This window comes from Larus michahellis, chromosome 1, assembly GCF_964199755.1.
Source record: "Larus michahellis chromosome 1, bLarMic1.1, whole genome shotgun sequence".
NCBI classification, from domain to species: Eukaryota; Metazoa; Chordata; class Aves; order Charadriiformes; family Laridae; genus Larus; species Larus michahellis.
The window spans coordinates 61,996,345-62,024,162 of NC_133896.1; the positions used below are offsets into that span (position 1 = coordinate 61,996,345).

The 27,818-nt window shown below is 38.8% G+C and overlaps 1 protein-coding gene and 1 long non-coding RNA gene across 4 annotated transcripts in view; one reads left to right on the top strand and one right to left on the bottom strand.

The window, feature by feature from the left end:
• Positions 1–27,818, bottom strand: part of MYBPC1 (myosin binding protein C1) — a 79,822-nt gene that overhangs the window by 42,046 nt on the left and 9,958 nt on the right. For both annotated transcript variants that reach the window (XM_074581895.1, XM_074581904.1), the window contains exons 2-6: positions 17,310–17,342; positions 14,327–14,368; positions 3,180–3,284; positions 1,591–1,739; positions 1,118–1,235 (exon numbers count right to left, since the gene is read on the bottom strand). In XM_074581895.1, coding sequence (XP_074437996.1) covers positions 1,118–1,235; positions 1,591–1,739; positions 3,180–3,284; positions 14,327–14,368; positions 17,310–17,342 — 447 coding nt within the window. The remainder of the gene's footprint in view (positions 1–1,117; positions 1,236–1,590; positions 1,740–3,179; positions 3,285–14,326; positions 14,369–17,309; positions 17,343–27,818) is intronic.
• The window catches only part of LOC141741356 (uncharacterized), a 40,247-nt gene continuing 33,961 nt past the window's right edge, over positions 21,533–27,818 (top strand). For both annotated transcript variants that reach the window (XR_012586352.1, XR_012586351.1), the window contains exon 1: positions 21,533–21,945. This is a non-coding gene — a long non-coding RNA (uncharacterized LOC141741356). The remainder of the gene's footprint in view (positions 21,946–27,818) is intronic.

Genomic DNA, 27,818 nt, shown 5'->3' on the forward strand with positions numbered 1-27,818 from the left:
TTCTCTAAACTCCTTCCTGCAGTTCTGCATAGGAGATCTGTCTCTGTGATGTTTCTCCCTGATCCCCTTCCTGCCTATACACAGGCCTTTTTGTCTTCCCGTTCTCTATGCTTTCTCCCCTGCTTGCATCTTGTATTTTCTCAGTACGCTCAGCATCAGAGGAAAGAGACAGTCTTCTCTACAGCTACTGACTCATGTTGATTCTCGGAGCAGGGATGAACCCTCCTTGTGTGAATTACCCATCTGTGCCAGCCTGAGTCGGATTAAAGGGTGGTGATCCACAGCCAGCGAACGGATGCGGCCAGGCTGCCCCCTGCCTCACTGCCCTCTGAAGACACACACCTACCTATGCCCCTCGGGCTGTCAGTCAGCCGTCAAATGTCCCCTTAACTGTGACCGGCTTCCCCTGACTGGCAAACGAACCAGCTGGTCTAGGCCATTCGGTAGGCATGCTTTATGAGGGTGAACAACTATTTTGTCCACTGGCTGCTGGCCCAGGCATTTCGGAAAACATCCATCTTTCTCAGTCTGGCCGTGCAGGTATGCGTGCGCTGTTGTGCTGGCAGAACTGCTCTCGAAGGAAAAGATAAGCCTATGGGTTAACGTTTGCCAGAGTAAGGCCTTTTATAACACCCAAGTAGGCAAAGGCATGACTCTCCAGTGCTCTCCACATTGTGCTATTCTTTATTTTGACGAAGAGTGGAAGAAATAGCTTTCTGGAGTATGATCGTACCATGCCCGAACAGGGTGCAAAGCACTGGTGAGCTGTGACCACTCCACGTCCCTCTCTTCAGACGCTGCCTGATGAAGCCTTGCTCTCTAAACCACCCTAAGCCCAGCTCTCTGTCTTGTGTGCTAGAGCCTGATTTGAATTCAACACTAGTTTTATCTGTCAGCTTTTCCGATTTTTGGATAAGTGTCTCACATGCTATCTATCCCAACGTTCATTTAAACAATAAATTACAGACACTTAGGAAAATTCTCTGAGCTCTGTGCTGAAAATGTTCACTTTAAGGATTACTTTCTTTAAAGGTTCTGAACAAAACTAGGTGACATTTCAAGTTAAAAAAAAAAGGGAAATCTTTATAAAGCTTTACAGAAACAAGTGGAATCTTACCAGTGACTTCAAGGTCAAAAGAGCAACTATCAAACTTGTCCTTATAAGATACTTCACAACGATAGTTCCCTGCGTAGTTTTCTTTAGCTTGAATGATGTGCATCTCAAATGTGTGAATCTAAGAATCAAACATAATTGTTCATTGATGTAGGGGATACACCCCCACTGTAAAACAGAAGTTAAAAGTTTAGTCTTTCAGACCTAAACCAGGAGTAAGGGATAACTCAAATAAAGGGCTCTGGAAAGAAACTGGAACACACAATGGCAACAGAAAAGTTTGGTTTCCCCACCACTACATGTCCTGCACTAGGAGAGCAGAAAAGTCTGTGCAGGGTCAGAGATCGTCACTGAAATCTGCATGGGGAAGCCAGGGTTAGAATCCACTGCTCTTGAATTTCTACCTGTTGTCTTAAACTGATCTTTAAGCTCTCTTTGGAGTTTTGCCCCCATAAGAAGGAAAAGTGAAGACACACCTTAGTGTGACGCTCAAAGGACTCTTTCAGCTGGAGGTGCTTCCCCGCTTTACTGGCCAGGTCCATCCATTTTCCTTTAAACCACTTAACATTTGGCTTTCGGAGAAGATCTTTGGCTTCTACTTTGGCTATAAATGTAATATTCCCACCTTTTAAAAAAAGAAAACAAAAATGCATTCATTGAGGAGCATGTGGTTGGCCAGTCATGTCTGTACAAGTTTCTTTTACTACCGCGCCTTACAGTCTCCATGTGCTAGCTCTACCATGACAATGAGAATCAGATGGAGTCCAATAGGCCATGACAGTACTGCAGCGTTACAGAGATTAACGATTTGGGTCTGGAAGACTTCTGCCCATGTCAATGTGGAGCTTGAGACTCTGAGAAGCAGGATAAATTAGTTGAGGCAAAACTCCATGTTGTCATGGGTGAATTGATCCCAATACTTGAATTTCCTTGCTTAAAACAAGCACAGGTGTTCCTAGGCTACCAGGCAGTTTTAACGTGAATAAACTCCAGTCTAGAAAAGAAAGCCTGGAGCTCTTCATACATTTCTAACATTGATTCTTTAAGCTGAGGAGAGAGAAAAGAGAGTCTTCTCTAAACAATAATTTGGGATTAGTAAAAGTTACCTCGGTTTTCAGAACACCACTGCCCGGCCCCTGCTCTTTTTCCATCCTGACATTCATGGCCTCCAGAGGAGAATACAGGTAATAAAAATAAAATAAATCCTCCCAAAACGCTCTTTTTCTATTCAGAAATGAAGAAAAATAATAGATGCATAAGAACTCCCTCATCTGACCACATCTTAGTGTATCCAAGTGCACAGCAGACATATTAAGTAGTCAGTACTGCACTTCTCACCATTGCTGCTACCCTGCTTAGGGTGCAGCTACCTTACCATGTTAGGATGGCTCAGGAGTGCAGTTTGGAAGTGAACGTCCTAACTGTCCCCATTTACTGTGCTCTGGTTCACAACACAGAAAGCCCTCATGGTGCTTGAACTGGATTCCTCTGGGATGAAATTAAGCCCAAAGATGTGCTCTGAGAGTTCCCCACCTGTGATCCCACTGCTAATAGGTGTAGCGACCACCGGACTAAACCAGAGCTAGTCCAGAGCAAATCCTCCAGAATGGTCGCAGTTGGGGTGACCCTACCAGCTTCGCCACAGAGCTGCCCATATTAGTCTGCTTGCAAATTTACATGCAGCTGTAGGGTTCAAAAGTTGACCGACAGTCTCTAAGCCACACTACAGACCTGTGGGTAGATCTTCCTGACATATCAGTAATGGTACAGCCAACAGCATCACAGTAACCAGCTCTCTTCTCCAGAAACTACACCTCTTATCCATTGTGCTCAGTAAACTATTAGATTTTGAGCTTGTCTTGAATTAAGCAGTTGGGTTTTGCTTCTCTTCGTACAGTCCTTTTTGCCTTCAAGGAGTGGAGTTCACATCCAGCTAAAATCAGTGGAAGAACTTGTAGCTGAGGGAAGAAGCCGAGTGTCGGAGGAACCACACATAACTTTTCAGGATCTGCCTCAGTCTCTGTCTCTCTGGAAGTGGCTTTTGATTTTGTTTCTAAGCACTTACCAACGCTCACTGATCCGCTCTGAGGTTTTTCGACAAATAAAGTGGATCTTTGGGAGTCATCGCGTTTTTCTGTCTCTTCCGGAGCTCCTTCTCCAAGAGACCATACTGAGATGCAGAGAGAGAGGGAAATGTCAATCATCCGTACATGTTTTACTGCCTCCAAAATACACTTACCTGAACTTACTAAACTCTCTAACCCTATTACCTCTCTCTTCAGATGTCCTGAAAGATACCTAAGTTTTTGTTCACACTGACATCCATTGCTTGGCTCTCACATTGTATACAGTTCCCGCAAGAACGCCACCTCTGTGGTGACGGAAAATGAAACTATCAGGGAGGAAGAGAGGGGAACCTGATCAGCCGAGATGGGTACTGACCAACTCGAATGGCACCAGCATTCAACCATGGGTGCTTTACAGAGGCAATGCACAAAGGCCAGCTCTTTGTTTTTCAGAAGAGATGGAGGTTCTGAAAACACAAACAGCTGTAAGCACAAACAAAACACATATGATGCATGGTTTCAGTGGGTCTATCTCAAGCCCAAACTCAGTCAATTGTACAAGCTAGTTTTTTCCTCTTTGTCTGCAAAATAGGGCAGGGATGAAGCTTGCTTTTGAACTTTGTTCTCTTGGACCATGATAGAAGCAGAGAGCTTGGGGATCAGTCAATACCATCTCCTGCCATGTGCATTGGCTGATATTTTACAGAAAAATAGTTTGTCAGATGGAAATGATTGTGTCACACGTTCAGACACAGCACCTTCTCTTCTGGAAACTGGGATTTTGGCACTGAAAAGCAACAATGGTACTAAAAGAAGCAGCAAGTGAGAGGTCTCCCCGGGGCAGAGACCTGTGCCAGCACAGATGTGTTTTTCTGGTCTTTCTGCTTATCTGAACCGCCCTGGCTTTGTGCAGTTACATCCTGGATAAATCCATGCAAAATCGTGGTCAAAGCTGATTCCTGACAGAAAAAGCAGTGAAAAACAGATCAAGGCAGTGAATGTTTGTCCACCACCTGCTCCCTCTCTACAGAGAGGCAAAGCATGTGTCTCATATCGCAAATGACAACTTGCAGAGTGCAAATGCCGCATCTCCTTTTTTTTGAGGAGCTATGTCCAGCGCATAGGGGAAGCTGAGTAAAGCCAGTGCTGCCCTGGCAGCACTGAAGAGCAGAGCAAATGTGGAAATGTACAGCTGTAATTAACAAAGCCATCTGTCTCTTTCAAATGAGACCTGCATCTCCCTTGCTCCCCTTGAACTTCTAGTTGTTTCAGAAGAAAAGGTAGCTGTTTATAGTTTATCCAATGCTCTTTTGGTTTTGGTTTCATAAATAGCATAAATGAGGAACCAGTCACACGACACTTCTCACTTAGTCAGGTGACCAAGTCCTGGTCTTGAAATGGAAAGTTCCTTTCCCTGCTCAGGATTTTCTGTAGAAACTCATTTGCCAGAAGTCAGGATTGTCTTTCTACTATGTAGAGATTACTGCTACGGGCACCTTTTTAACTCACGAAAATTTCCATCCCTCACGAATGCAACACAACTCATGACAACCATGGGAAAATTCAACCAAACCGTTTTTATTATCCTAAAGTCTATTAGGAATTTTTAAAAGGTGTAGAAATGCTGGATAGCTTTGATATAAAATCTTCGCCGTTCAGTATTTCAGTGACTTTTGGGTGGTGTGCCTAACACCTCTGTATATGTCTGCTTGTACAATATTTCTTGCAGGTAAAGACATACATGTATATACACACATATATGAAAACACATACACAGACATACATGAACACAAATATATATAGATACACATCTATATATACTCTATGATCTAGATGTTTAGATTATGCCAGTACAACATGCTAGTATATGGTAACAACATCATAACGAGTGAGAGTTACTGGTGTGAATAAAATGATGTGACAATGCTTAATAAATGGAAGAAGCTTACACAGAGTCATTAATTCAGTACCACATAAAATAACACCTCAACATTATCGTCACCTTTCGATATTAACATTTTCCTATTTATTAAACATACAGAACGAAACGTGGGTTTGACGCTGGCGCAGGGGGCTGGCATAGGTGGCTATGCCAGGTCAATAACCATGGTTGAAGTACCTGCTGCTCATTTTGTTCCAGAGGCTGCAAATCCTGAAACCACAAAAGTGGGTGCAGTATGCGTTACCTGCCAGGGTAGGAAGAAAGAGGTTATGACTTTGCTAAGTTTTCCCCACCGTCCTTTGAGCTGTGAGAAGAAGCCATTCTCCTACAGTCTCCTGTGTGTGGGATGCAGGTAAGCCACTGTCACCCTGTAGGCTGAGGAGGAAGGGAATAGTTGCGTATCTATCTATATAGAAATAGATATAGATAGATAGGTATGTATGTATGTGTAAAACACGGATGCGTGTCCTGTCTTGTGCAGCAGAGCCTTCTCTCACTCCTGCTTTAGCTGCTAGAAACCTGTTCACTCTAAACCTAAAAGCTTTTCAACAGCTAGAGTTTGATACCGTATGAACAACTAAATTAAAATTAAATAAAATCTTTAAGAAATAATGTAGTAATAATGTTTGTATTATGTAAAATTTGGCTTGTTTCAACATGTTTTTCAGGAGGTCTCACCTGAATCTTTTCTTTCCGCTGGCTTAGACATCCCATCTGAAAGGGAAGAGCAATTTAGGTGACACCAGCTCAGAGATCACAGCTTAACTGACCTCAGGTCACTGGGATTTAAAGAACATTGATTCTTCATGCAAGATGTTTAGACTAGATATTTAGGACTAGGCCCATGAGGAACTATTTGATTACCAGAAAAAGGAAGTGAACATCTGAGAAAAAAAAAATTGAAAGTCTTTCCCCCTTTTCTCTAGAAAATCTAAATTAGTTTAGCTTAATTCCCATACAGATTTCCTTTGTAGTAGTTCATATTTAGAAGGATTCTCCGAAGCTGATGCTTTCTTCATGATTTGTGTAGTTCCAGATAACAGATGAACATATGTTGTTCAATATTTATCTGAGGCGGTACTATTTTGAATTATTTAAATAGTCTATTTCTTTATCTAGGTTGAGCAAAATAAGGATAAATAGTTAAAATTTATTTTTAGGGTTTTGCAATTTAAAATGTTATTTATATATTTAGCTCTTACCAATGGGGTCCTCTACTATAAATCAATGTACTACTACTGACTTGTCAGATAGCATGCAGACCAAAGTTAATAATGCAAATTCTTTTGGGACAAATCAAGAAAATGCAATCATTTAGGGCAGTGAAGAAAATTAAGAGCATGTTTTTCATTTGACACACTGCAAAGTGTTTTCTATTGTTCAAAATTTCTGCTTCATTCACAGCTTATTTTTCAAAAACGTGTTAAGCAAGCAATGGAGAAATTTTGCCCATGTCACATCTGTCATGATGGACCCCTGTGCTGTTGCTTTTCTTCTACTGCCGACAACCAAAGGCATTTTATCTGCCAGTTTGGCAGCAATGTGCAAAGTGCTTGGAGCAGTACATTCAAACTACCTTGTAGGTCACGTGGCCTAAGGTGAGGTGGTAGGCAATTCTGTGGACAAACCTGTTATGAAGTCATACTCCATTTGTTTTATTTGTTATTCTGGAATTTGCTCGCAAATCTAACCTTTAAAAATACACTCCACGTTTGTTGTTAGGAAAAGATTAGGGAGAGTCGTTTTCGGAACTGCTGATATTTTACCTTCCAATGGCAGAAGTTCTACCAAAGACCTCCAGCCAGGACTGGAAAGAAACTTATCTGGTATGAAGGTCTTGTACTTCTGAACAGAGGTTAATTTAATGTAGGGCACTTCAAAATCTTTTTCTCTAACTAGTATGTTTTGAGTTCTGTCCAATGGTTTGTGCTCTTTCTTCATTAATAGTCAGAAGAAAAATACATACATACATACGCACACACAGCACTATCACAGTCCTAACCTGCTGGTGGAGTACTAACTGAAGTGTCATCTTCGTCTGTGAAAAGAAATACAAATAAAAAAGTACATAAAGAAACAGAAAGCACAGATGACCGTCTGCTTTAAAACAACTATGTGAAAATGTAAAACCTGCAAAAGAAAGGGAAAGAAATCATAATAGTCAGGAGCATTCACAATGGAAGCTTCAAACTGATGAAGAAAGCTTTGCGTAATTCAGTAGCTGAAATGGTAAACCTTAATGTTTCAAGCAAGTAAAAGAAAAATGAGATGTGGACTGTGATCTATTATTAAATCATGAGTTTATATGGAAGCTGCCGAGTGGTTCTGTTTGTTAGAGATGTAATCCACAGTAAATACAAAAAAGCCACAATGAAATCAAGGTCAATCACATATCTGACCTGAGGAAGATGCCATTTCTCTGATGTCCATGTCTGCAATTAAAATGTGCACCATATATGCATTCAGCATCATTAAATCAAGATATGCAACAGTTAAAAAGTCCCCTGTATTTATACTTTGCAACTTCTTTATTAAAATGTTAATTTAAAATTCTAGGGACAAACAACCAATTTTTCCCCATATTATAAGAAAATAATTCAAAATAAGGACAGAACTGTTATCATCACACTGGATTTTCTTTTTATCACACTAAAAGTTGACCATCATCAGGTATTAAATCACTACAAGCAATTGTTTTCCAGGTGTTTTAAAATGTTTAATCTCATAGAGTACATTGAGGTATATATTTATATGAATCAAAAGCCTGAAAAAACATGAAACTGGCATTAAACCTGAAATGCTGTAATCACGATTGTTAGAAAAGCAGAATAAGGTAAAGACTGTCTTTACAAGAGTCTCTTACATCTTTTTGAATTTTATCTGTTGACTAGAAACCTCAGAGATATCAGTTTTTGACAAAAATACGCAAAAAGTCTTGGTGTCTTAAAGGCCTAATAGTAAAAAAAAAAAAAACAAACCCAAAATTACCAACGAAGCATTTGAAAGGCGACAATAAACTAGATATATTTAGGATTTAATACATATGTAATGTAAAGAAAACATGTCTTTTATAAGATATCAGAAAATCATCTGGAGAACATTTCAAAGTGGAGGAAAAGACAGTTGAACAAGAACAACTTTGGAAAGATATTAACCCACATTTTTAAAGAGGGTTTCATTTGCTTTTTTCAGATTTTAGATTTGGGTTTCCAGAATAAAATTTAACTCTGAAGTTATCCTTCGATTTTGACCTTAAAGTTACAATTTGTCTATATTTTCTAAAGGACAAATGCAATAATTATGACAAAACCACATATAAAATACTGTTGCATTTTTATAAGCACTGGTCATATTAATATTTTATGCTTGCTTAACCACTGAAGGTTAATTGAAAGTCTGTTAATAGAATTAACTACTTAGCCATAACATTTTACTCATTCCTTTTTAATGATTCATCAAAAACTTCATTTTAAAAATCCCTTGGGAGGAGGATGTCAGTTGTAAAAGGTAGGCCTACAGGTGAAGGATTAATGTGTTACCTTACAAAAATGGTTTCTTATTCATAGAAAAAAAAAAGAAAAAGAAAAAAAAAAGAATTCATTTAGTGGAAGAGTTCTGAGTTCTCACCACCTGCATCATCCAATGCCATAAGCAAATGTTGATGATGTTGATTTTCAGTGAAAGCAACAATGAAGTAATAATTTAGCAATAATAAAGTAATGTCAGATGTTTTAACATATTGTACTAGCAACTAAATCAATGCAAGGCTAAGTAATTCTACTGCAAATCTTTCTCCATGTTTCAAGAAAGTATAAAGTTTACTTTCACCTCTTTTTGTCAATAACGTAACCATTGTGACAGACGATGGCTTGAAGAGGTACGGAATGTGCTCTCTGGCCGGAAAAAAATAATTTAGATCAATCAGCACAAAACATTTGATGTGATGCACCCAACATGATGATTTTTGATAATCATATTATTAAAGGACTACTCAAGTTGACTTTAAACAAGAAAAACTAAAACAACAAAAAGGTGTTATTAGTTTTGCAGAGGGATTTCTGAGTTTTCTCTGCAGTAATCTATCATTTTTCAAATTAAATGTTAGCAAACAAATCAAAACAAACAAACATTTCAGAAGTATCAAAATGAAAGCAAACCCGAATGCGCTATAAATGGAAATGGAAAGAGTATGAAAAGAATACGTGCTTGTAGGATTGCTTTGACATATGGGTAATTATCAATCCATCGCTCTGTGTATCTTAGGCTTCTAGGATGAAACGAACCGACTATTGAATAAAATCATAGAATCATAGAACGGTTCAGGTTGGAAGGGACCTTAAAGTTCATCTAGCTCCAACCCCCCTGCCATGGGCAGGGACACCTCCCACTAGACCAGGTTGCTCAAAGCCCCATCCAACCTGGCCTTGAACACTTCCAGGGATGGGGCATCCACAGCTTCCCTGGGCAACCTGTTCCAGTGCCTCACCACCCTCACAGTAAAGAATTTCTGCCTGATATCCAATCTAAATCTACCCTCTTTCAGTTTAATGCCGTTAAATATGAAAAATGCTTTAACAGCTATAACTGATTTGCTTTCTATGATGAACAATTGTTTTGTGTTAGCAATAAATTCTATTTAAAAATAACAAAAATCCCCAAAATACGAGACCAGGAGATAAAACTATGATCATTAGTTCACTGTCCTTATCTTCTACGAGTAAACTTTTAATAGAATGTATTTAGCAATCTGTTGTATGACAAGAGCTAAGTATGAAGCAATCACTTCATTCAGTTGAAAATAGGTTGATAGGATGTATTACTCTATAGACATTTTTGTTCTATTCATCTGTGTCACATTTTCATTAAATAGGATATTTACATTTATTCCCGTGTGTCTAAATGAATATACTAACTGAGGCCCAGGCCTCCTGAAGTTCCGTCAGGAGTAGAGTCTTCTTGTAGGAGGAAAGAACACTCTGTATCTCAGAAGTAGATGATGTAAAAGTTTTTTACCCCAATATTAAAATTTCTGACTGCTGACACAGCAGGAGTGTAGAAAAATCTGTCAAAATATAAGTAATAAATACTGATTTATGTATGCACTGCTCACGTCAAGAATGTTAGACCTTCTACTTTCCCTTGATTTGAAATCTACCACACAAAAATGGAAGCTGCTATTCTGCCATCAGTCACATTGTTGATCAAGCTAATGTTTTGCAGAAGTGTCAAAATCATATTAATTTATTAGTTTACTTTTCTCTTTTTTAGCTGTTTAAAGGAAGACTTGAAAGCCATGTGTCAATGTCTAAAGCCTGGTGCAATGGAACTGTACAGGGGAATTTTGGAATTTACTCTACTGGAGCAGCATCTCGAACTTGATTTAATCAGCTAGATCTGGTAAACTAATTAATCTTTCTTTGTTGTTGCTCCCTGCTGTCACTCACTGATGATCATGGGATGTAGCACAAGAGATATGGCAGGCATGTATATACAGGGGGGTGACCAGGGCAGAGACACGGTTTTGCCGCTGCAGGTGACTTCAGAGTGCCTTAATGTTTATCCGTGCTACTGCACGCTGGAGCAGGTGTTCAGGGCTAAGGCGGGAGGTAGATAAACACCACAAAGAGCAAACCCTTGTCTTCATTGCGTATTAATAAATACGGAGTAACTCAACCAACTGGCTGGATCATTTTGTTTTATGCTGAAATTGCACAGTTTAACCCTTCTGAGACAAAGAGTTTAAAATTTAGTTGCCTTCGCTTACCCATGGGATTTTCAAAGAGTATTCAGCAGTCCCATCAAGGGGACTTGGCACTTTGGAAATTGCAGCTGAAGTACATACATGCAGCAATGGAAGTTTTAGTAGAGAGATGAATGGATATGTGAAAGCTGGAGAAATGCAAGGATGAAACGTGCAAACTTTTTAGTAGATGGTTGGATGGAACCTGGAGGAAAAGATATCAGTGAAACATGCAGAAATTTTAGTAGCTCTCTGAATGGCTGGATGGGACCTAAAAAAAGGAATGAGCAAATTGATATTAAAATTCAATTATTATTCCAGAAATTGAGAATACAATTATAACAATATTCAACATGTTTGATAATGCTAAAATTAAAAACAGAAGCAGAAGAATGTAAATTGAATGAGTACGAAATAACGTAGTAAATTTGGTAGGATTTCTGCTGAGTCACTTTTTTCTCTGAAAATGAAATAGATGATAATATATATCCTGAGATTTTTTAGTAAGTTACTTCATATATTTGTGAAACCAGAAATACTATAAAAGATTAATGTGTGTAAGAAATTTTTATTCTTACTTCTCTGAGCTACTGATTTACAGTTAAATAATCACAACATGACAAAGAATTTATCACACTGTCCTCCATTTCTTAACTTTACAGTGAACATAAAGGGACATAAATATCTAATTTCACACAGACAATAACTACTAAAAAGAAATAGAACAGTAAAACAGACACACAGATAGGTATACTTTATCTTCCTAACTGCTGCTGTTAACTTTGTCTTAGAAATGAGGTGAAAATTATGGACTACATGGTATATGTGGACTAACAAGCTTTCTTTCCTAGATGCCAGGTTCCAACACAGCCTGACCATGCTGCAGAGAGGGGCTGTCCCAGATTCCTACAGTGTCCTGTTTCTTATAAATTATCAGCAAAGAGGTCACAACTGCTAACACACGGGTATTGTAGAATCACTGTGGAATTCAGATATGAAACTTTCAGATCTCATTCCCATTCAGGAAAGTACACAAATCTGTTACTTCTGAAGCGACAGAAAGTTTTATAAATAGCTTATACAAAAACTAACCTCTAGCTGGTTCTGTCCACATTTCCATTCAGTGAATAAATTTTTCCTAATGTCCAATGTAACCCCCCCAGGCATAACTTGAGGCCATTTCCTCTTGTCCTATCATTTGTTACTTGAGAGAAGAGACCGACCCCCACCTCTCTGCAACCTCCTTTCAGGTAGTTGTAGAGAGCCATAGTGTCTCCCCTCAGCCTCCTTTTCTCCAGGCTAAACAACCCTAGTTCCCTCATAGGACTTATTCTCCAGACCCCTCATGAGCTTCCTTGCCCTTCTCTGGACCCGCTCCAGCACCTCAATGTCTTTCCTGTAGTGAGGGGCCCAAAACTGGACACAGTACTTGAGGTGGGGCCTCACCAGTGCTGAGTACAGGGGGATGATCACTGCCCTAGTCCTGCTGACCTCATTTTCTCATGTACTCATACACTCATTTTGTAGTGTAGATTTTGGAAAGATTGGAAAAATGAAAGTTTTTCCAATTTTGTGAATTACGCTCATCATTATAAAGACTTTCTTCTGGCAGACAAACGTGAAGGAATCACTCTTAGAAAATATACTTTCCCTTACTTGGTTATACTCTGCAACGAAACAGAAGCTTGTAGGAACAATTATGCTATTCCTAATTAAAAAAAATAAATACTACCGAGTGTGTGACAATGACATCTATATTGCTTTGAAGAAGTGACAGTTTCACTGGAGCATGGCGGAAGGTCATTATTTCTGCATATTGGTATTCAGACTTTCACTGGAATTCTTACTGAGGTGGCTGCTGCCACTGTGAACTGAAACTGGAAATACTTCCCATACTAGGATCTCAAACAATTTTTTTGGTAGCAAAATCCTCCTAGACAGGGTAAGCACCAAGAAAGCATTTTTTCCCTTTAGAAATACCCGTGTTCTTCACTAAATTCAAAACAGAAACACAATAATATATAAAAAGATAATAGAAGTGTTTGCTAAGATACCTACCATGTTTTCTTTTTTATTCAGTAAAATGTAGACTTGTAAGCAGTGGGGAAAACACCATTCATGTTCAGTTCAGGAACAAACATTTCTCTCATATCAAAATTAAAGCAAGCAGAACTAATTGCTGGAATAGCTAGAGGCAAGACCTTCATCATTTTTCCTATCACTAGGCATGCAAATTATTCTTAAATTGTGTTTTCATTACCAAATGACAGATTTGATTACTCACACGAAATTTTGTGCGTCAAAATAATTGCTTGATGCAAAGATAGCTGGCAAAATAACATGCACTGAATCCCGGTGCAGAATTTTTATTTTCAAAAGGGTACTTGAATCACACACTCTCAGTGTTTATATTTTGAATTTGCTGAGGTAAATAGCCATGCACGCCTTTGCCAAATAAATCTGTAAGTGTCAAGTATGCATCCAGTCTGTCAAAAAGGCAAGATTTTGTCTGGAAGGGACCAAAAGCCAGAACACATTTTCAAGCAAGCCATTTCTTGATTTGCCATGAAAAAGCATAACCGTGACAAATGAAAAGCAAGCATTGCATCACTTGTAAGTATATTTTGATCCGGCTTAGCCTTCTATCAGACCAAAGAAAAAAAAACAGGTTATTAATTTTGAAATAAGCTGATGAGCTGTTTGAATTCTACTTTGGCAGGGAGCACAAAAAGGAGCAGATTTTGGCCCAGTTCCCTCAAAATGTGTCTTTGTAACCAGAAGAATTGCCAACGGAGCTGGAGTCTAATCTCAGCAGCAAAAAATCTGTATTAAAGATGGAGCTGTTTTTTACACGCATTGCTAGTGGAGCAGTTATGTGTTTGTTCACAGCAGACAGCCCTCAAAGACGTTTTTCAGAACTTGTAATGAGCTCGACCGCTGGGCTCCCAATGAGGACAGAAAGACGAATGTGTGATTTATTTCTTCAGACGAAAAAAATCTATTGGACTTTGCTGAAAGGTAAAATACACGATACCAAGTTTCCATGGCAGAATAGAAACAGCTTAGAATGACATTAGGAGATTGTCCAGTTTATTTAAAATCTACCAATGTACATAGTACCTGTGTTTTAGCAAGCTTGGTCAGCGTCGACGTCTGGGCTCACATTAACATGGCTTTCTGCTCATGCAAATCACTTGAAATTTGAGCTATTAGTTAAACAGTCTATATAAATATTGTTGCTAAAGTGTCAGTCTTGTTTGCAGAATTTTTTGAAGATACTCCTAGGTATCATAATTTCCTTGTGCTGGGTAAGTCATGCAGAAAAAGGATCCAGGAAGCTTCACATCACACTTCTGAAATTTTGCACCAAAATTCTGAATTAAAGCTCAAGCAATCCAGCATTAGAACAGCATTTAGGAATGTTCTCTTTACCTCCCATTTTAAAAATATAATTGCAGACTCACCTTTACCCTTTCCTGTTCCATCCTCCTGTGGTGTTTTTTGTTCTGTGTAGGAAGTACAAGTATATTTTTGAGAGGATCTTAAAGTAAAAAGAAAAACTTACACAGCATTAAAAAATACAGCAATATGCTAGGTTCTGCTAGTATTGAAAAACCAAAATTAAACAATTATTGATATGCTCGTATATGTAATAGGCAGTTGTGATCCCACAAAGCATTTTCCAACTCTGTGTGTATCGATGCATTTTCTATGTTTTGAATGAGTCGTATAAGATTGATGTTCCTGTACCCAGTGGAAGAAAAATACTTCTTTTTTCACAAGTAGCAATTGTCAGTCTCTTGTTCTTGGGCTTATTTATTCAAGCCTTTACTATGAGTTACATATCATTGTTAATTTGAATGGAATAGGATCAGACATGAGATACTGCCAAATGTTAATGGTATCGAGAGCTCCATCACCATAATCATCAGTTTATCCTTAAGACAAAGTACACCACAAAGAGAGTGTATTGAGGGTGTTCTTAATTCTTTATCAGCGCCTTCACCATTATGATAATAATCTTTCCTAGGCTATTTGGTTTTAGCATTCTTGACCAAAGTTGCCATCTTGTCCTGTACTACAAGGAGATAAATGTGAATTATTTTTGACCTCATACATGTGAGAAAACTTGGACTGTATTTTCAAGAAGATAAAAATTTCTGTACTTTCTCTGTTTCAGTGTTTGATAGGATTCCTGTTCTCTTTGGTTTCCTATCTCATTCAACTTGCATACAAGGCCACGTAGAGACTTGTCAAATTGTATGAATAGTGCTGTCTTTGAGGTGTAAATACTCAGTATTCTATTGCCTGTGAACAATGACTTTCTGTGGCAAACTTACCTGTCAACTGCCTGATAGAACATGGGTTTGGATAAAGATCAATGGACTAGCATTGTCAAGATGGAGCTAAGATAACTTTTGTGCCGTGGAGAAAATGTCTGTAAGATCTAGTCGACAGTATGATTATCCTGATTTCTTGTTCACATGTGCATAGCCATGCTAACTATGAAAATAAAACTTGAAATTTGGAAGACAAGTCCATGTTCTAGAAGCATGACAGAGTCTCAGGTGCTTCTGTCTGGATTCCCTAAGTTTCCAAGCTCCAGTTGTCAGGTTGTCCATCAATGGTCAAACCTGTTCCTTCTTAATGGGAATTTTGCTACAGTAACAGTACTTTACCACTTGGAAATGGGATTAGGAGAATTCACTGTTCTTGGCAGGTGGTAGCATGACTAAATACTGTTTGAAAACCTCATCAGGTCTAAGTATACGAACTGATGGCTTGAGACTGAGATCTAGAAGGAGCTCTTACAATGGCTTCCCAAAACTTCCTGGTGTAGTTCAAGGTGGTGATTCTGTCCAATAAACTATTTATATATTACGGCATCTGGATTCTTGAACAATCAGCTTCCCTCTTTGTGTGATAGCACTTGGTAATCCAAGATGACACCGGACAGAAGGAAGCTAAGAGAAATGACTGGCATGTGCAGCTTAGAAATATCCCAGTTTGGTCTGTGCCTAACCATAAAGGCCTACTGACACCCTGCTTGTTTCATGGAAGAAGTACAGGTACGGGGAAAAGGAAGGGGGTTACAGGAGTCATTCTGTATTTAATCTTGTGTACTTAAATAGAAACAAAGAAGTTGTTATTTATTTGAAAATGTTAATGGATGTTTTTAATATAATGCTTTAAAGATGCTATTGCTTTCTGTCTACAAAAAGCAGTTTCTCGTTTCAGTTCTATTTAAAATTTAAGATTGATGAGGAACACGAATTGAAGTACAAAGCATATCACATAAGAACCTGACTCCGAATATTTTGAAATTAATTACCTTAATATCAGATGTACAGATTTTACGAGCGAGTAAAATACAACCATCATGAATGAAATATCAATTAACTTTCCTTAGAAACACATGCATTATGAAAGAGTTCATGCTAACATAAAAATAATATATGGGTTATTTAAACATGAAACTCCTTGTGGCAAAAGATATTGCTACCTCCAGACTTTGTCCTTTTTTAATGAAAGAGTGTATCATTTAAACAAAAATGTCTTGCATCAGTCTCATAAAATGCCAGTTTGCAAGACTGTAAGTAAATGCAAGTTTAACACCTGCGGAGTATTTATTCTGTTTGGTATTGTTGTTTACATAGCATATATATGTATTAACCAGCATCTGAGAATAGAACTCAGTTTACTCGATGCAAATCAAACACACATGGTAAAGGCTTGCCTACCTTTCCAGCTCCGACTAAAGAAAATGTAGCAGTTTTGCACAGAGCTTCAGCTTTACCTGAAGCCCTAGTCCTTATGAATGAGTTTCACTTCATGTAACTTTGGCTTCCTGGAAGTTATTTGCCCGCTCTAACCTAGACAACCAGACTCCTCAGGGAAATTGCCTATACATAGACATCCAGTGACACATTAGATAGGTTATCCAGGAAAATGCTCATGACCCATCCATCATCTGCTCCACTGGTTATAGGTGGAGCGCTGTTGAACAACTTAGACAAGATACCAAATCTTCAGATGGCTAAAATTAGGTGAAATGAATCCCATGCTTGATTCTGTCAACTTTACTCACAGTGTACCTTTGAGGAGAAATGAAAGGGAATATTTTGGTAATTAGATGCTGTTCAGCATCAAGGAGACATCATAATTTAGCCACAGAAGTTAAGCAGTCATAATTTTCTTGTATTTTGAAGAATGTTTGCATCATTATGCAAACAACAAGTCCCTCGCAAAAAAAAATTGAGTCTGAAAAATAAACATGCAGACAGAGTGAAGTGAGAATATCTTATTTGGTCAGGCTTTCTTACTTTTCTTACTGTCCTTTCACTTTCAAAGGGGCAATGAACACAAATCATATTATGGCTATGCAGTATCTAGTCTCATGCAACTGTTGTTAGTGTTACAGTGCAAATTAGCATTTTTTACACTAACCTGGAGGTGGTGGTGCACTTTCAGTTTCAGTCTCTGAAAAATGAGGAAAGAAGACAGATACTGAGCTTCAAGTAAAACCAAATATTTTTCACACATTTGGTATATGCTTGTTGAATTCAGCCACAGTTTGGATTCATTTAATATTTTAATGCAGTTCTCAATTTTTGTTTTGCTTTCACACATGCAACACATGGCATCTTCAAAGTCACACAGTCAGAGGCCTAAAACTTATGTTCTGTGAAGAGAAAGTACTGAACTTGTTTAGTCTGGAGAGGTAAAATACTCATAGAATCATAGAATCCTAGAATCATTTAGGTTGGAAAGGACCTTTAAGATGGAGTCCAACCGTTAACCCAACACTGACAAGTAAACCATGTTCCTAAGCACCACATCTACACATCTTTGAAATATCTCCAGGGATGGTGACTCAACTACTTCCCTGGGCAGCCTCGTCCAATGCTTGACAACATTTTCCATGAAGAAATTTTTCCTAATATCCAGTCTAAACCTCCCCTAGCACAACTTGAGGCCATTTCCTCTTGTCCTATGGCTTGTTACTTGGGAGAAGAGACCAACCTCCACCTTGCCACAAATTCCTTTCAGGTAGTTGTAGAGAGCGATAAGGTCTCATTCCAGCATGCAGGTCATCTACCTGCATGTATTCATATTAATTTATATAGGTGGGCTCCAGTACCTTTCGGGACCTTTTGGCAATTCCAGCTTAGGACAGTTCTGGAATATCATGGAATCACAGCTGAATTTCAAGTTTGGGTTTGATTTGTTTAAGTCAATTGGTCTTGGACCTGTGCTTAAATGTATAACTTACACGTTGATATGCTTTTGTCTCATGATATCCTACGTTTAAGCAAACTTTCCATCAACTGGAATAATGTCTGATATGATTTTAATTGTGAAGTCTAATGGATCCATTATCTGAGGAGAACCACACACAGAGAATTCAGAGGCCTTTATCTCCTTTTCACCACACCATTAGATCTAGAGTTCAGTGTTCAGCGGAAGCAGAAAGTAAAAAAATCAGCTTAGCTGCTCTGCATAGGACTTACAGTAAGTTTGTTTTTTCTTTCTTTCAATCATGTTTTTTTATCTAAATCACTTCCCTTTCAGATGTGTCATACAGAAACCAGGCTTTTTATCCTATTTAAGTGTTATCCTTTTGCGATCACAAGTTCTCCAATCTAAAAACATAAGAACAAATTAACTAGGTAAAATTAATTTTTAAAATGTTGAAGGAAGCTTATTTTTGACCTGAAAAAAAGCCTTAGGACTCTAGACTGGTTGAGAATAGTAATATTTATTGGAGATAGCACATGGGCTTATAGTTCAACTACTTGCAACAAGCAAAGATTTAAAAGGTTGAAATCCTTAACTGTAACTGTAGATGACTCTTACTAACCTTTGTCATGTTATGGGTATTAACCTTTGTGACCCCACCTCAGGTCATATTCAGGAAATAAAGTTTCAATTTCTGTCACACAGAAATGCTGGTAAGGCTATTCCTTTGCACTCAGGTCTAAATATAACTAAAACATACTTCTCATTCTTAATAAATCCATTTACTGTTTAAAAGGGAGGAATACTTTTAGTACAAATATAATTTTAAGCTGAGTGTGTGAATTTGATACGGTTTAGGAACTTCCAGCCACGTATGTGGATGCTATAGCAAATCTTTGTAGAGAGTCCAAAGAGGATCCCTCGCTACAGGGAAAGAGCTCCGTGCTGTACATTCTGGTCACAGCACCCATCGTACAGAGCAAACAGTCTGATAAAAATAATACAGGATACACAGACAATACTAATATAGCGTTAATAATAATAAAATAATAAAATAGCTTTCTTTAATTTCATAGTATTTTTCTTTCTGGTATAATTACTAACATACTAGGTTTTCCTTTGTGGACTAGGAAAATATGAACATTTTTCATATGAAAATATGAAAATTACATCACAAAAAGTACATCTTGGAACATATCCCCTTTACTACCATGACATTTTTTACTGCCTCCACTGAGAATAAAATAACATCTCCGTGGCATGGAAGTCTATTTCTTGCATGGAAAAGTAACAGCAGAAGATTATTGACTGTATACTTGTCTTTTTGAAATTTAATACAGGGAGTACTCTTACGAACAAAAAATCTCACCAGCTCAGCAGAAAGAGCCACAAATTTATGAAGAAAAGCTCACCAAACTAAGCACTTTCGAGGCTCAGATGAAAGGGTTGTGAGCCTTTTGAGGGATGTGCCTTGAGTTTGTCTTTTATTATGAAAGGTATTTCACGGCTTCATCACACAGTAGTGTTGGTCAGAAATCACGCATCTTTCCAGTTCTCTCTTACCTAGCAGTAGGCACAGATGTTAGCTAAAAAATCTGCAGTGCAGAGCAGTCCTGAAACGCTATGATCGTAAGTCTAAACTTCATCTCATAAATGTAGATGTACAAGGAGATATTCAAAACCTGAGCAATGTCATGGGCAACCTACTCTAGTTGACCCTGTTCCTCACGGGGAGGTTGAACTAGACAATCTCCAGAGGTCCTTTCCAACCTCAGCTCTTCTACAGTTTTGTGATGGGATGATGACTGAAGCCAGACCAAGAAGTCAGTGATTTCTTTCCTAAACCGTAATTCAAGGCTGTTTGGGCTATTGCTAGGAAAACTGAGGTAAGAACTGAGCTCAGGGAAGAGACCTGAAATATGGTGTGCGAGGAAAAAAGGAAGGCAGAGAGTTCCAGGCACTGGGGGTGGCAGAGACATGGGAGATACTTCAACATAATCTTTTGGCCATGTGCGACCCCTTTCATGGTCATGCTTGGCTTACAGTTCCATTCCTGAGGACAGCCAGGAAAAAACCCATTAATAGCACCGAGTAGTTTCCACCTCCCCAAAGAATGATAGCCCTCTCTGGCTGACCTCTGCAACAGGCTTGTCAGCCAGGAAAGGGCTCTGGGCGCTCAACCAGCAGCTTACGGTTGTGCTCCTTCCCTAGGAGACATGCTCCCTGGAGTCCCCAGATGCCATTCCCGACAGCCCCATTGCCTAATATGGTGCTCTATCGAGGCATTGTCAGGGGGGCTGGCGGTGGAGAAAGTGTTGCCTCCAGAAAGAACGCCTCAGCCCCCTGGGAGAAGAAGTGTTCTTCACTGGGTTGTAACCTCTTGAGCTACAGTGGAAAGAGGCTGATGAAAGTCCAATTACCACTGGATTGATACCATAATGTCAACTGGGCCTTCTACTAAGCAATTAAAGTTAACTTCTGCCTCACAGTTCCTAAGACAAAAGGGAATGGTCTCTTCTCTGCAGTTCTTTATTTAAGAAGCCAAGAATGTTGCATTTCAGTGGGTTGTGTTGTGCTAAACACAGACCTTGGGTTATTCAATGGTTGTGAAACTTGTAAAGCAGCTGGCTATATATAATTCTACAGCAAGAAAAGGAATTAACTTAGCAGTCCTTTCTACGTGGCTGCTCAGAAAGGATAGTATATTAAGAAGTGAAGTTAGCAAATAAAGTGAAAGCACAACTGTCACTTAGATAACATCTCCAGAAATGCTTTCATGCCTCAGCCATGTCATGAGATGCATTCAGGATTCAGTTTGACATAGGATATGAGCACTCAGAGCCAAGACATTTTTACTTGTGATTTATAATTATACATGCATACATACACTCTTGAAAATCAGCAGGAGATGCAACTTGACCCATTACCAACAATTTTCCATCGCTGTTCCACATTTACTATGTTCAGTTTTTCAGATAAATTAAGACTTAAGGTCTCTTGCTATGCATATAGATAAGTAAGCTTTCAAAAATTCCATGAGGTTACCCATAAGCTAAAGTTATGCTTAAGAACCATGTTAAATTGGGACTATCATTATTTAAAATTTCAATTCCATTTTAGGTCTGGCTGCACTGACATCCGACCTGCAATAACCACAAGAAGCTTTGGCAGGCAACTGGCAGGGTGCTTATGTGTGGTGGCTAGTTTTCAAGGGCTCTAAATTCCCACTTCCACTGGCTTCTGTGACAGCAACAAGCATAGAAACTCCCTGACATCATATATATTACTTTTCACATCGGAGTGTAAACATAACGAGGCATGCTGACAGTTCTAAAACAGTCTCCAGGTTCTACTCCACTACTGTGCTGGTAGCAAGGTATTCTGGAGTCTTGTATTTCAGACCATTTGAGAGCTCCAAGTTATCAGCAAGCATACTGGGAAAGAGGACTGGCTGGATAACACTTATCATCTTGCGACTCTGTACTCATGACCAGATTTGTTTTGTGTAGGCTTAGGAACTCTCAGTGATATCGGAAAATGAGTAGTGGAGGGTTTGGTTTTTTTTCCTTAGGTGAAGGAAATGACCTTGAGCATTAAATCAGGGCTTGCACAAAGTCTAAAGATAGCATTTCACCATCACCAGGCTGGAACATTCACAAGAGGGAGGAGGAAACTCTCCTACACTAATTTCTCCCTGCAGTTAGGTACGGATTGGTTACGACCCAGCAAAGACTCTGGTCTGAACAGCCAAGGGATACAGGATCTCACCCAATCTGACCAGAGGGCTGACTCCCATTTACCTGAAAGGGAAACCAGGAGTATAGCTGCGTCATCATGGATACAGGTATGATATCTGTCTGTGTAACATCAGCATATTAAAGTGACTTTCATATGTCAAAGAGCACGAGAATGGTCAATGCTTTTTGTCACAAAGACCTGTCAACTTGTGTCAAATTTAAGTAGGTGGATTAAGCTTGTGGACATAGCCTTAAGGGATCAGACAAATATAACTATTACGTAGGCATTCCTAAAGTGCTGACTCTGCTAGTCAGACAAAAATAGACAAAATGCTTGTTTGAGGAGACAGCATGGCTCACCCCAGCCCTTGTGCAGTTGCAGTGTGTAGGGATTGTCCCCTGTGCGCAGCCCCTATAAGACACAAGGACTGCCATTGTGGCACATGGCTTTCTCCTGGGGTAGATGCTCCACTGAAATAGGTGAGCAGAGAAGGACCACGGATGTGGAACAGTTGCTTGACAGACCTCATGTCCAGATCATCAGCAGAGAAAAGCAGTAGAGCTTCTTCCTTTCAGTGTTACTTACATTCCCTGCAAAAAAAGTGCTCTGAAGAAGAGAAATGGCTCAAAATGGTTTGACCATTTCTTATGGGTTGCTTCACTCAAGCCAGTACAGAGTCACAGTGGCATCAGTGATACGATTAAAAGCCATAACCTCATCTTTTGGAAGACAGGAACTTGCTCAACAAACTATAGAGATTACCAGAGCATGATGAGCATTTAATTGGGAAACAATACAGTTAGCAGACCCTAGATTAAGTGAGGTGGAAGACAGAGGGCTTGATTCAAAGTCATTTGTAATCAATAAAATCGCTCTTAATGCATTCGGTTGGACTTAAATTGAAGCAAATACTATTTTTATCAATAAAGAGTGGAATGCTCAGCATTTTGCAAAACCTGAGCTCAGTCATGTGGACAAGGTCTGCCTGCCGCCTCATGAGTCTCAGTTCTCCACTGAGAGATAATCTGATTTATGTGCAACTTCTGCAGACAGTTCCCAACCTCAGTGGAACCAGGAAACTATAATACCAGCTGAAATCATTGCCACTTTTATGAATATCCATGGGCATTTCATTTTCTGTGTTACATTTAAAATAACACTGGAGAAACTATTCCAAACAAATGTCAGTCCTAGGTCCTGAGAGCAAAAGTCTTTCCAAGGGGCTGAAGTGAATAAGCAGTGGTGCTCTAAATAATTCCTATTAAAAAGGATTTTAGGAGCCGCAGGGTCTGATCAAACCATCATATGATAAATTCAGAATGTTCCCTGACTTAAGGACTAAAAAACTGAACAAACAGTTAGAACAAAATTCTAGCAATATTGAATTCTGTGGAGTCGATTAGACACCAAAGAATGGTTTATGGATCCACTTGAGGAGCTGCAGTGTAATTGGTGACTCCAGATTTTGTTTTCATTGCCATCCATAATTATGGAAGTATATAAAGCAACCATTGCTTGTTTAGTGTTTGTTTTCCTTTCACTTCACATTTTCCTAAAATGTTGCTATTAAATCAAATTTGATCACGTGTAAGCTTCCCACATCTTTCTCATTTCTTATGAGAACTTTGCTTTCATATAGGAATTAATCTCTAAAAAACACTGTAACCACAACTTTGAACAAAAGTAATTTCTTTAATAAAATGTGTGTTTATGTACCTATATTCTCCTAAGTTTGTGCAAGTAGATGGTCCGGTAAAGGACTATGTCACCCATGCATTAACCCCCTCCCCCCCCATATTTAGTTTCTGGTAGGTAGGAAGCAGCCATCATCAGTCAGCACCCTTATCAGATGGTGCAAGAGTTCCTTGGCAGTCTTGACGTTGCGTATGTACTGTAACTGGGAACTAGAAGGCTGCCAAGCGTTCACAGTATTTAAAATAGATAAGTAAAGCTAAAGTTGGTGGCTTTAGTCTAGTTATCAAGTTCCCATGCATTCTCAAACTTTTTTTTTAACGTACTCAGCCCACAAGGCACCAACATAGAGTAATTAAATTCCATTTGTATTTTCATTGTATCATTCTTCTCTTACTTTACATCAAAGAAAGTAATCCGTAAAAGTTAGTTCCTGAGCACTTGTACATCTAAGAGAAAAGAGTATGCATGCTTGTATCTCACAGATCACAGACTAGTAGTGGACTACAATTTGAGGGCCACACTTAGTTGAAATTTTTTGACTAAATGTTTTTTCCATTGAGCTTTTCACAATTGCATTTTTCTAACTTATTCCATCATTTAAAAAAATTTATTTTTTAACTTCCAAGACTGAATTTTTTTGATGCCTTTAATCCTGAAAAATCTTTCAGATTAGGTTTTACTGGTTACACCATTTATATGGCAAAAGGATTTTGCTGAAATGTGTTATGGTGTTTACCAAAGTGACTTGTGCTGATGAGGTAATTCAGTTTGCCGTCATAACCGTACCTTTATGAGAAGGCTTTGGCAGCACAGCTGTATCTGCAAAGCCATTGAAAAATTCTCCAGGCCTGAGTCTATTTGTGGCTATATTGATTTGTCTTTTATTCCACATCTTGATGCGTGAGGTTTTATTTCCACCTTTGGAAATAAAAACATTTTATTTTGAACTATCATTACAAAGCTTGTTATAGAATGAGGTGTACGCGAGCCCAAATATCACTGAAAAAATTGTTAGTAGGCATTTTCTCCATAATATTTGCATAGTGAAAAAACTGTGGAAATTCCACCCAAAGTCAGCTGCTTCTTACAAATGGCAGCTCAATGATAGCGAGTCTCAAAGTTTTCTGTATTATGGCACCATCTCAGTTTATATACCACCAATTTAATGTAAGTCTGAAAATATTCCCTTCTCCTGAAAGTCTGTATTCCTCACCTACCTGTTCTCACTCATCTGAGCCATTCTTTAATGTCGCTTCACATGATGTACTACATGTTTCTGGCTCCAGTTAAACTGAGGAAGGGGAAAACTGGCTGTGGAAACATCACCAAACAGATAGGTGCTTATGCATAAAGGATAGAAGCAGCGTTCCTATCTGTGCTTCGTAAAACCAACAATAAAACAGTCCTGAAATATGTGATCTGGACTTCTCAACCACATAGATTTACCCCTCCAGTTAGCACAGATTTCTGTCTCATGCTGTATCAAAAAAAAGGGGTGTAGGGGTGGTGGAAGCTCTGCAGAGTCACTCCCACTATACTGTAGTTCAGCCACGAGTATTCACTCTGCCTTTTTTATAGTGTATGTGAAAAAGGTTCCATTAAGGTCTGGGAACCAACTCTCACTATCCATCTAAACCTGATGGTCTCTATGATATTTGCTAATGACCCGTAAGGGGCGCTGGTGGCTAACAGTACTGCCCGTGTCCCCCATGTGCTGTCTCGGGTTCCCAGCCTCAGGTATGACTGTGATTTCCAGAGAGCAGGGAGGAGTCAGAGCGGGTCTGATGCCTGTCTTCAGGTGAAAAGTTAGTGATCTGGCTCATAGGTCAAAATTCAGTGATCTGTATTTTAGTATTTGCAGGGACAAAAGACACGCAGCCATAGAGAACCAGGTTTTGTTAGCTCAAGTGTTCCAGAGACTTTTCTGCATGAATATTCAGTCTTTTCTGTGTAAACACAAAATACATAAATGCAGCATACTTTTGATTTCTTTAGATTCATCAAATGTTGCAACACATTTTTAATGTGTTAAATTGCCTGTAAAATAATATGATTTTTTGACAGCAGGTGCTAATGAGAAATCAAGCTTTCAAAATGTCACGGAGCCCAGCCAAGTGAAATTCATGTTTTAAATAACCCAAATCTAATCAATCTTTGTTATGGATTTACTGAAATCAATTAATTAACTCGTCAGAAAAGTTTGATCCCGTGTAAAAAAGTATGGAATAGGTAGCCTTTATTCTCAGTTTCCTATCTTTCCTTGCAATAGTTTGTTAATAACTTTTCTCTGGAAGCAAATATTTTCACTTAGTTCAAGATATTCCCTAGGGAAAAAGGAAAAAAGACATCATGATATGATACCAGTGATATCAGTACACTGAGTAATGCTAACTTCCTTTCTGCAAGCTGCACAACTTAATGAAGTGGACCAAGTTATTGGTTTAAAAACTTCAGAAAACAAAGAACTGCTGCTCAGGAACAACAGTAATTTATGCCTCAAATTTAACAATATATTTTCAATGACAGTTGCACTTCTAATTATAGGATAAAAGTCAGCAATAAAGTTGAAAGGGCAGTTATTTCAAGAGTTGAGTGCTTAACCAGTAAAGAACTTCCTTTCAGATTGTCCAGATAATTTCCAAACCAGCTCAGGAAGCATTTTCCTAATTTAGAAAAATGTCGTCACTGCTGCTCAGCCCAAATCACAACACTGTTGTTTTGCTGAGCTGTCCTGAAATATTTCACTCAGAATCAAGGAAATCAATTGCAGTGTTGTTTTACGGAAATCGCGTTATGGACCCGATGCTCCGCGTAACTGGAGTGAGTTCCACAAAGGACTACGTCCCCTGTTGTTCAGTGCATTCAGGTTAGTCCTGAGAGCCGTGTGGGTATGTGCAGATAGTGGGAAGTCATTTCCACTTAGAGAACTTGACTCTTAGGGGAAGATGAAGGCATCAGCATAAAGCTGCGATGATGGGAATTCATGCAACCTGGCACATCAGCAAATTACAAGGAAGCATTTGAAATGTGCTGATAGGTTTAATTGTAACCAAATTTCGGGATAAAACATTTCAACAATTTAATAGGAAAATCTGTTGGTATCCCCATTCCACAGTTTTTGAAATGTCAATTTTTCTCTGAGGGTCAGGGCAAAACCAAACATGAACGCGTTGGGATTTCCCCAGGACTGAACCTCTCAGCTTGTTATCAGCTCTTTGTCAAAGTAATATGTACTACAACTGTGTCTAACCACTGTCATGACTGTGTCCAAATACCAAATAAGAAAAGCATTTGCTTCAAGTCTATTTGACAGTGGGTGACAGATAATCTGATACTCTGTGATCTTTTCAAGAAGGAAGAGTCTTCTCAGACTTCCCTCAGACGAGCGCTCTCCTGTCATCTGCACTTGAATGCTCTGCCTCCTCTTGAGAGACAATGTCTTACAGAATGGGATTGTAACAAGGAATCCTGACACAGGGCTGTCAGGCACATAGGTGATTGGAGATCATTTCAAATAGCTAGTCACTAATAATTTATTACTTATGTCAACGTGAATTTTTTTACCCAATGCTAACTTTCAGTCATCAGGCTTGCGGAAAATAACTCGCTCAAGATGAAAAACAGGGTAGTGGCATCCATTCTTAGTTTACTAAGGAGGGACTCGTATTTATGGGCTACAAAATTGAGGGGCTGTTACTTTTTATGAGTGCTGATGTTCCAGTACATGCCAACCAAAGATGATTTGTAATTAAGTCTGGAGAAGAATTAAAAAAATCCAAACATCACTGGCAGTGCAGGAAAGCTCTGTATCAGAGTTGCTGTATTGCTGATACCAAACATAAAAAGAATCAGAAGTTACCCTAAAACTCAGAAACATACTTGTTTGATGGGAATTCTATATACTGACTTTGGGGTTTCTCTTTCTTTGTAAACTTGTTTGCATATAATATTTATTGTTGCTCAGATGCCTGGAATACAGCATTGTATTGAAAAACCTTTAGGAATATTTTGCACATGTGGAGAGAAAGGACTTTTTCTGCAGGTAAAAATTTAGGAGATCCAAGGTCCCAGAAACCTATGGGACTAGGCAAACCTTTGGTGGGTCGTGCAGCAATATTTATGTACATGAAAGTCATGTATGTCCTTTTGTGGGTGTTAGGCATACGAAATGGCACGCATCCCTCTGTGTTAATACTGTTGCATTTTCTATCTCTCAGTCTCACTCTGCAGCAATGAAGATAACTGGGACAATTATAAGCCTTCACTTTAAAAAAATCACTTAAC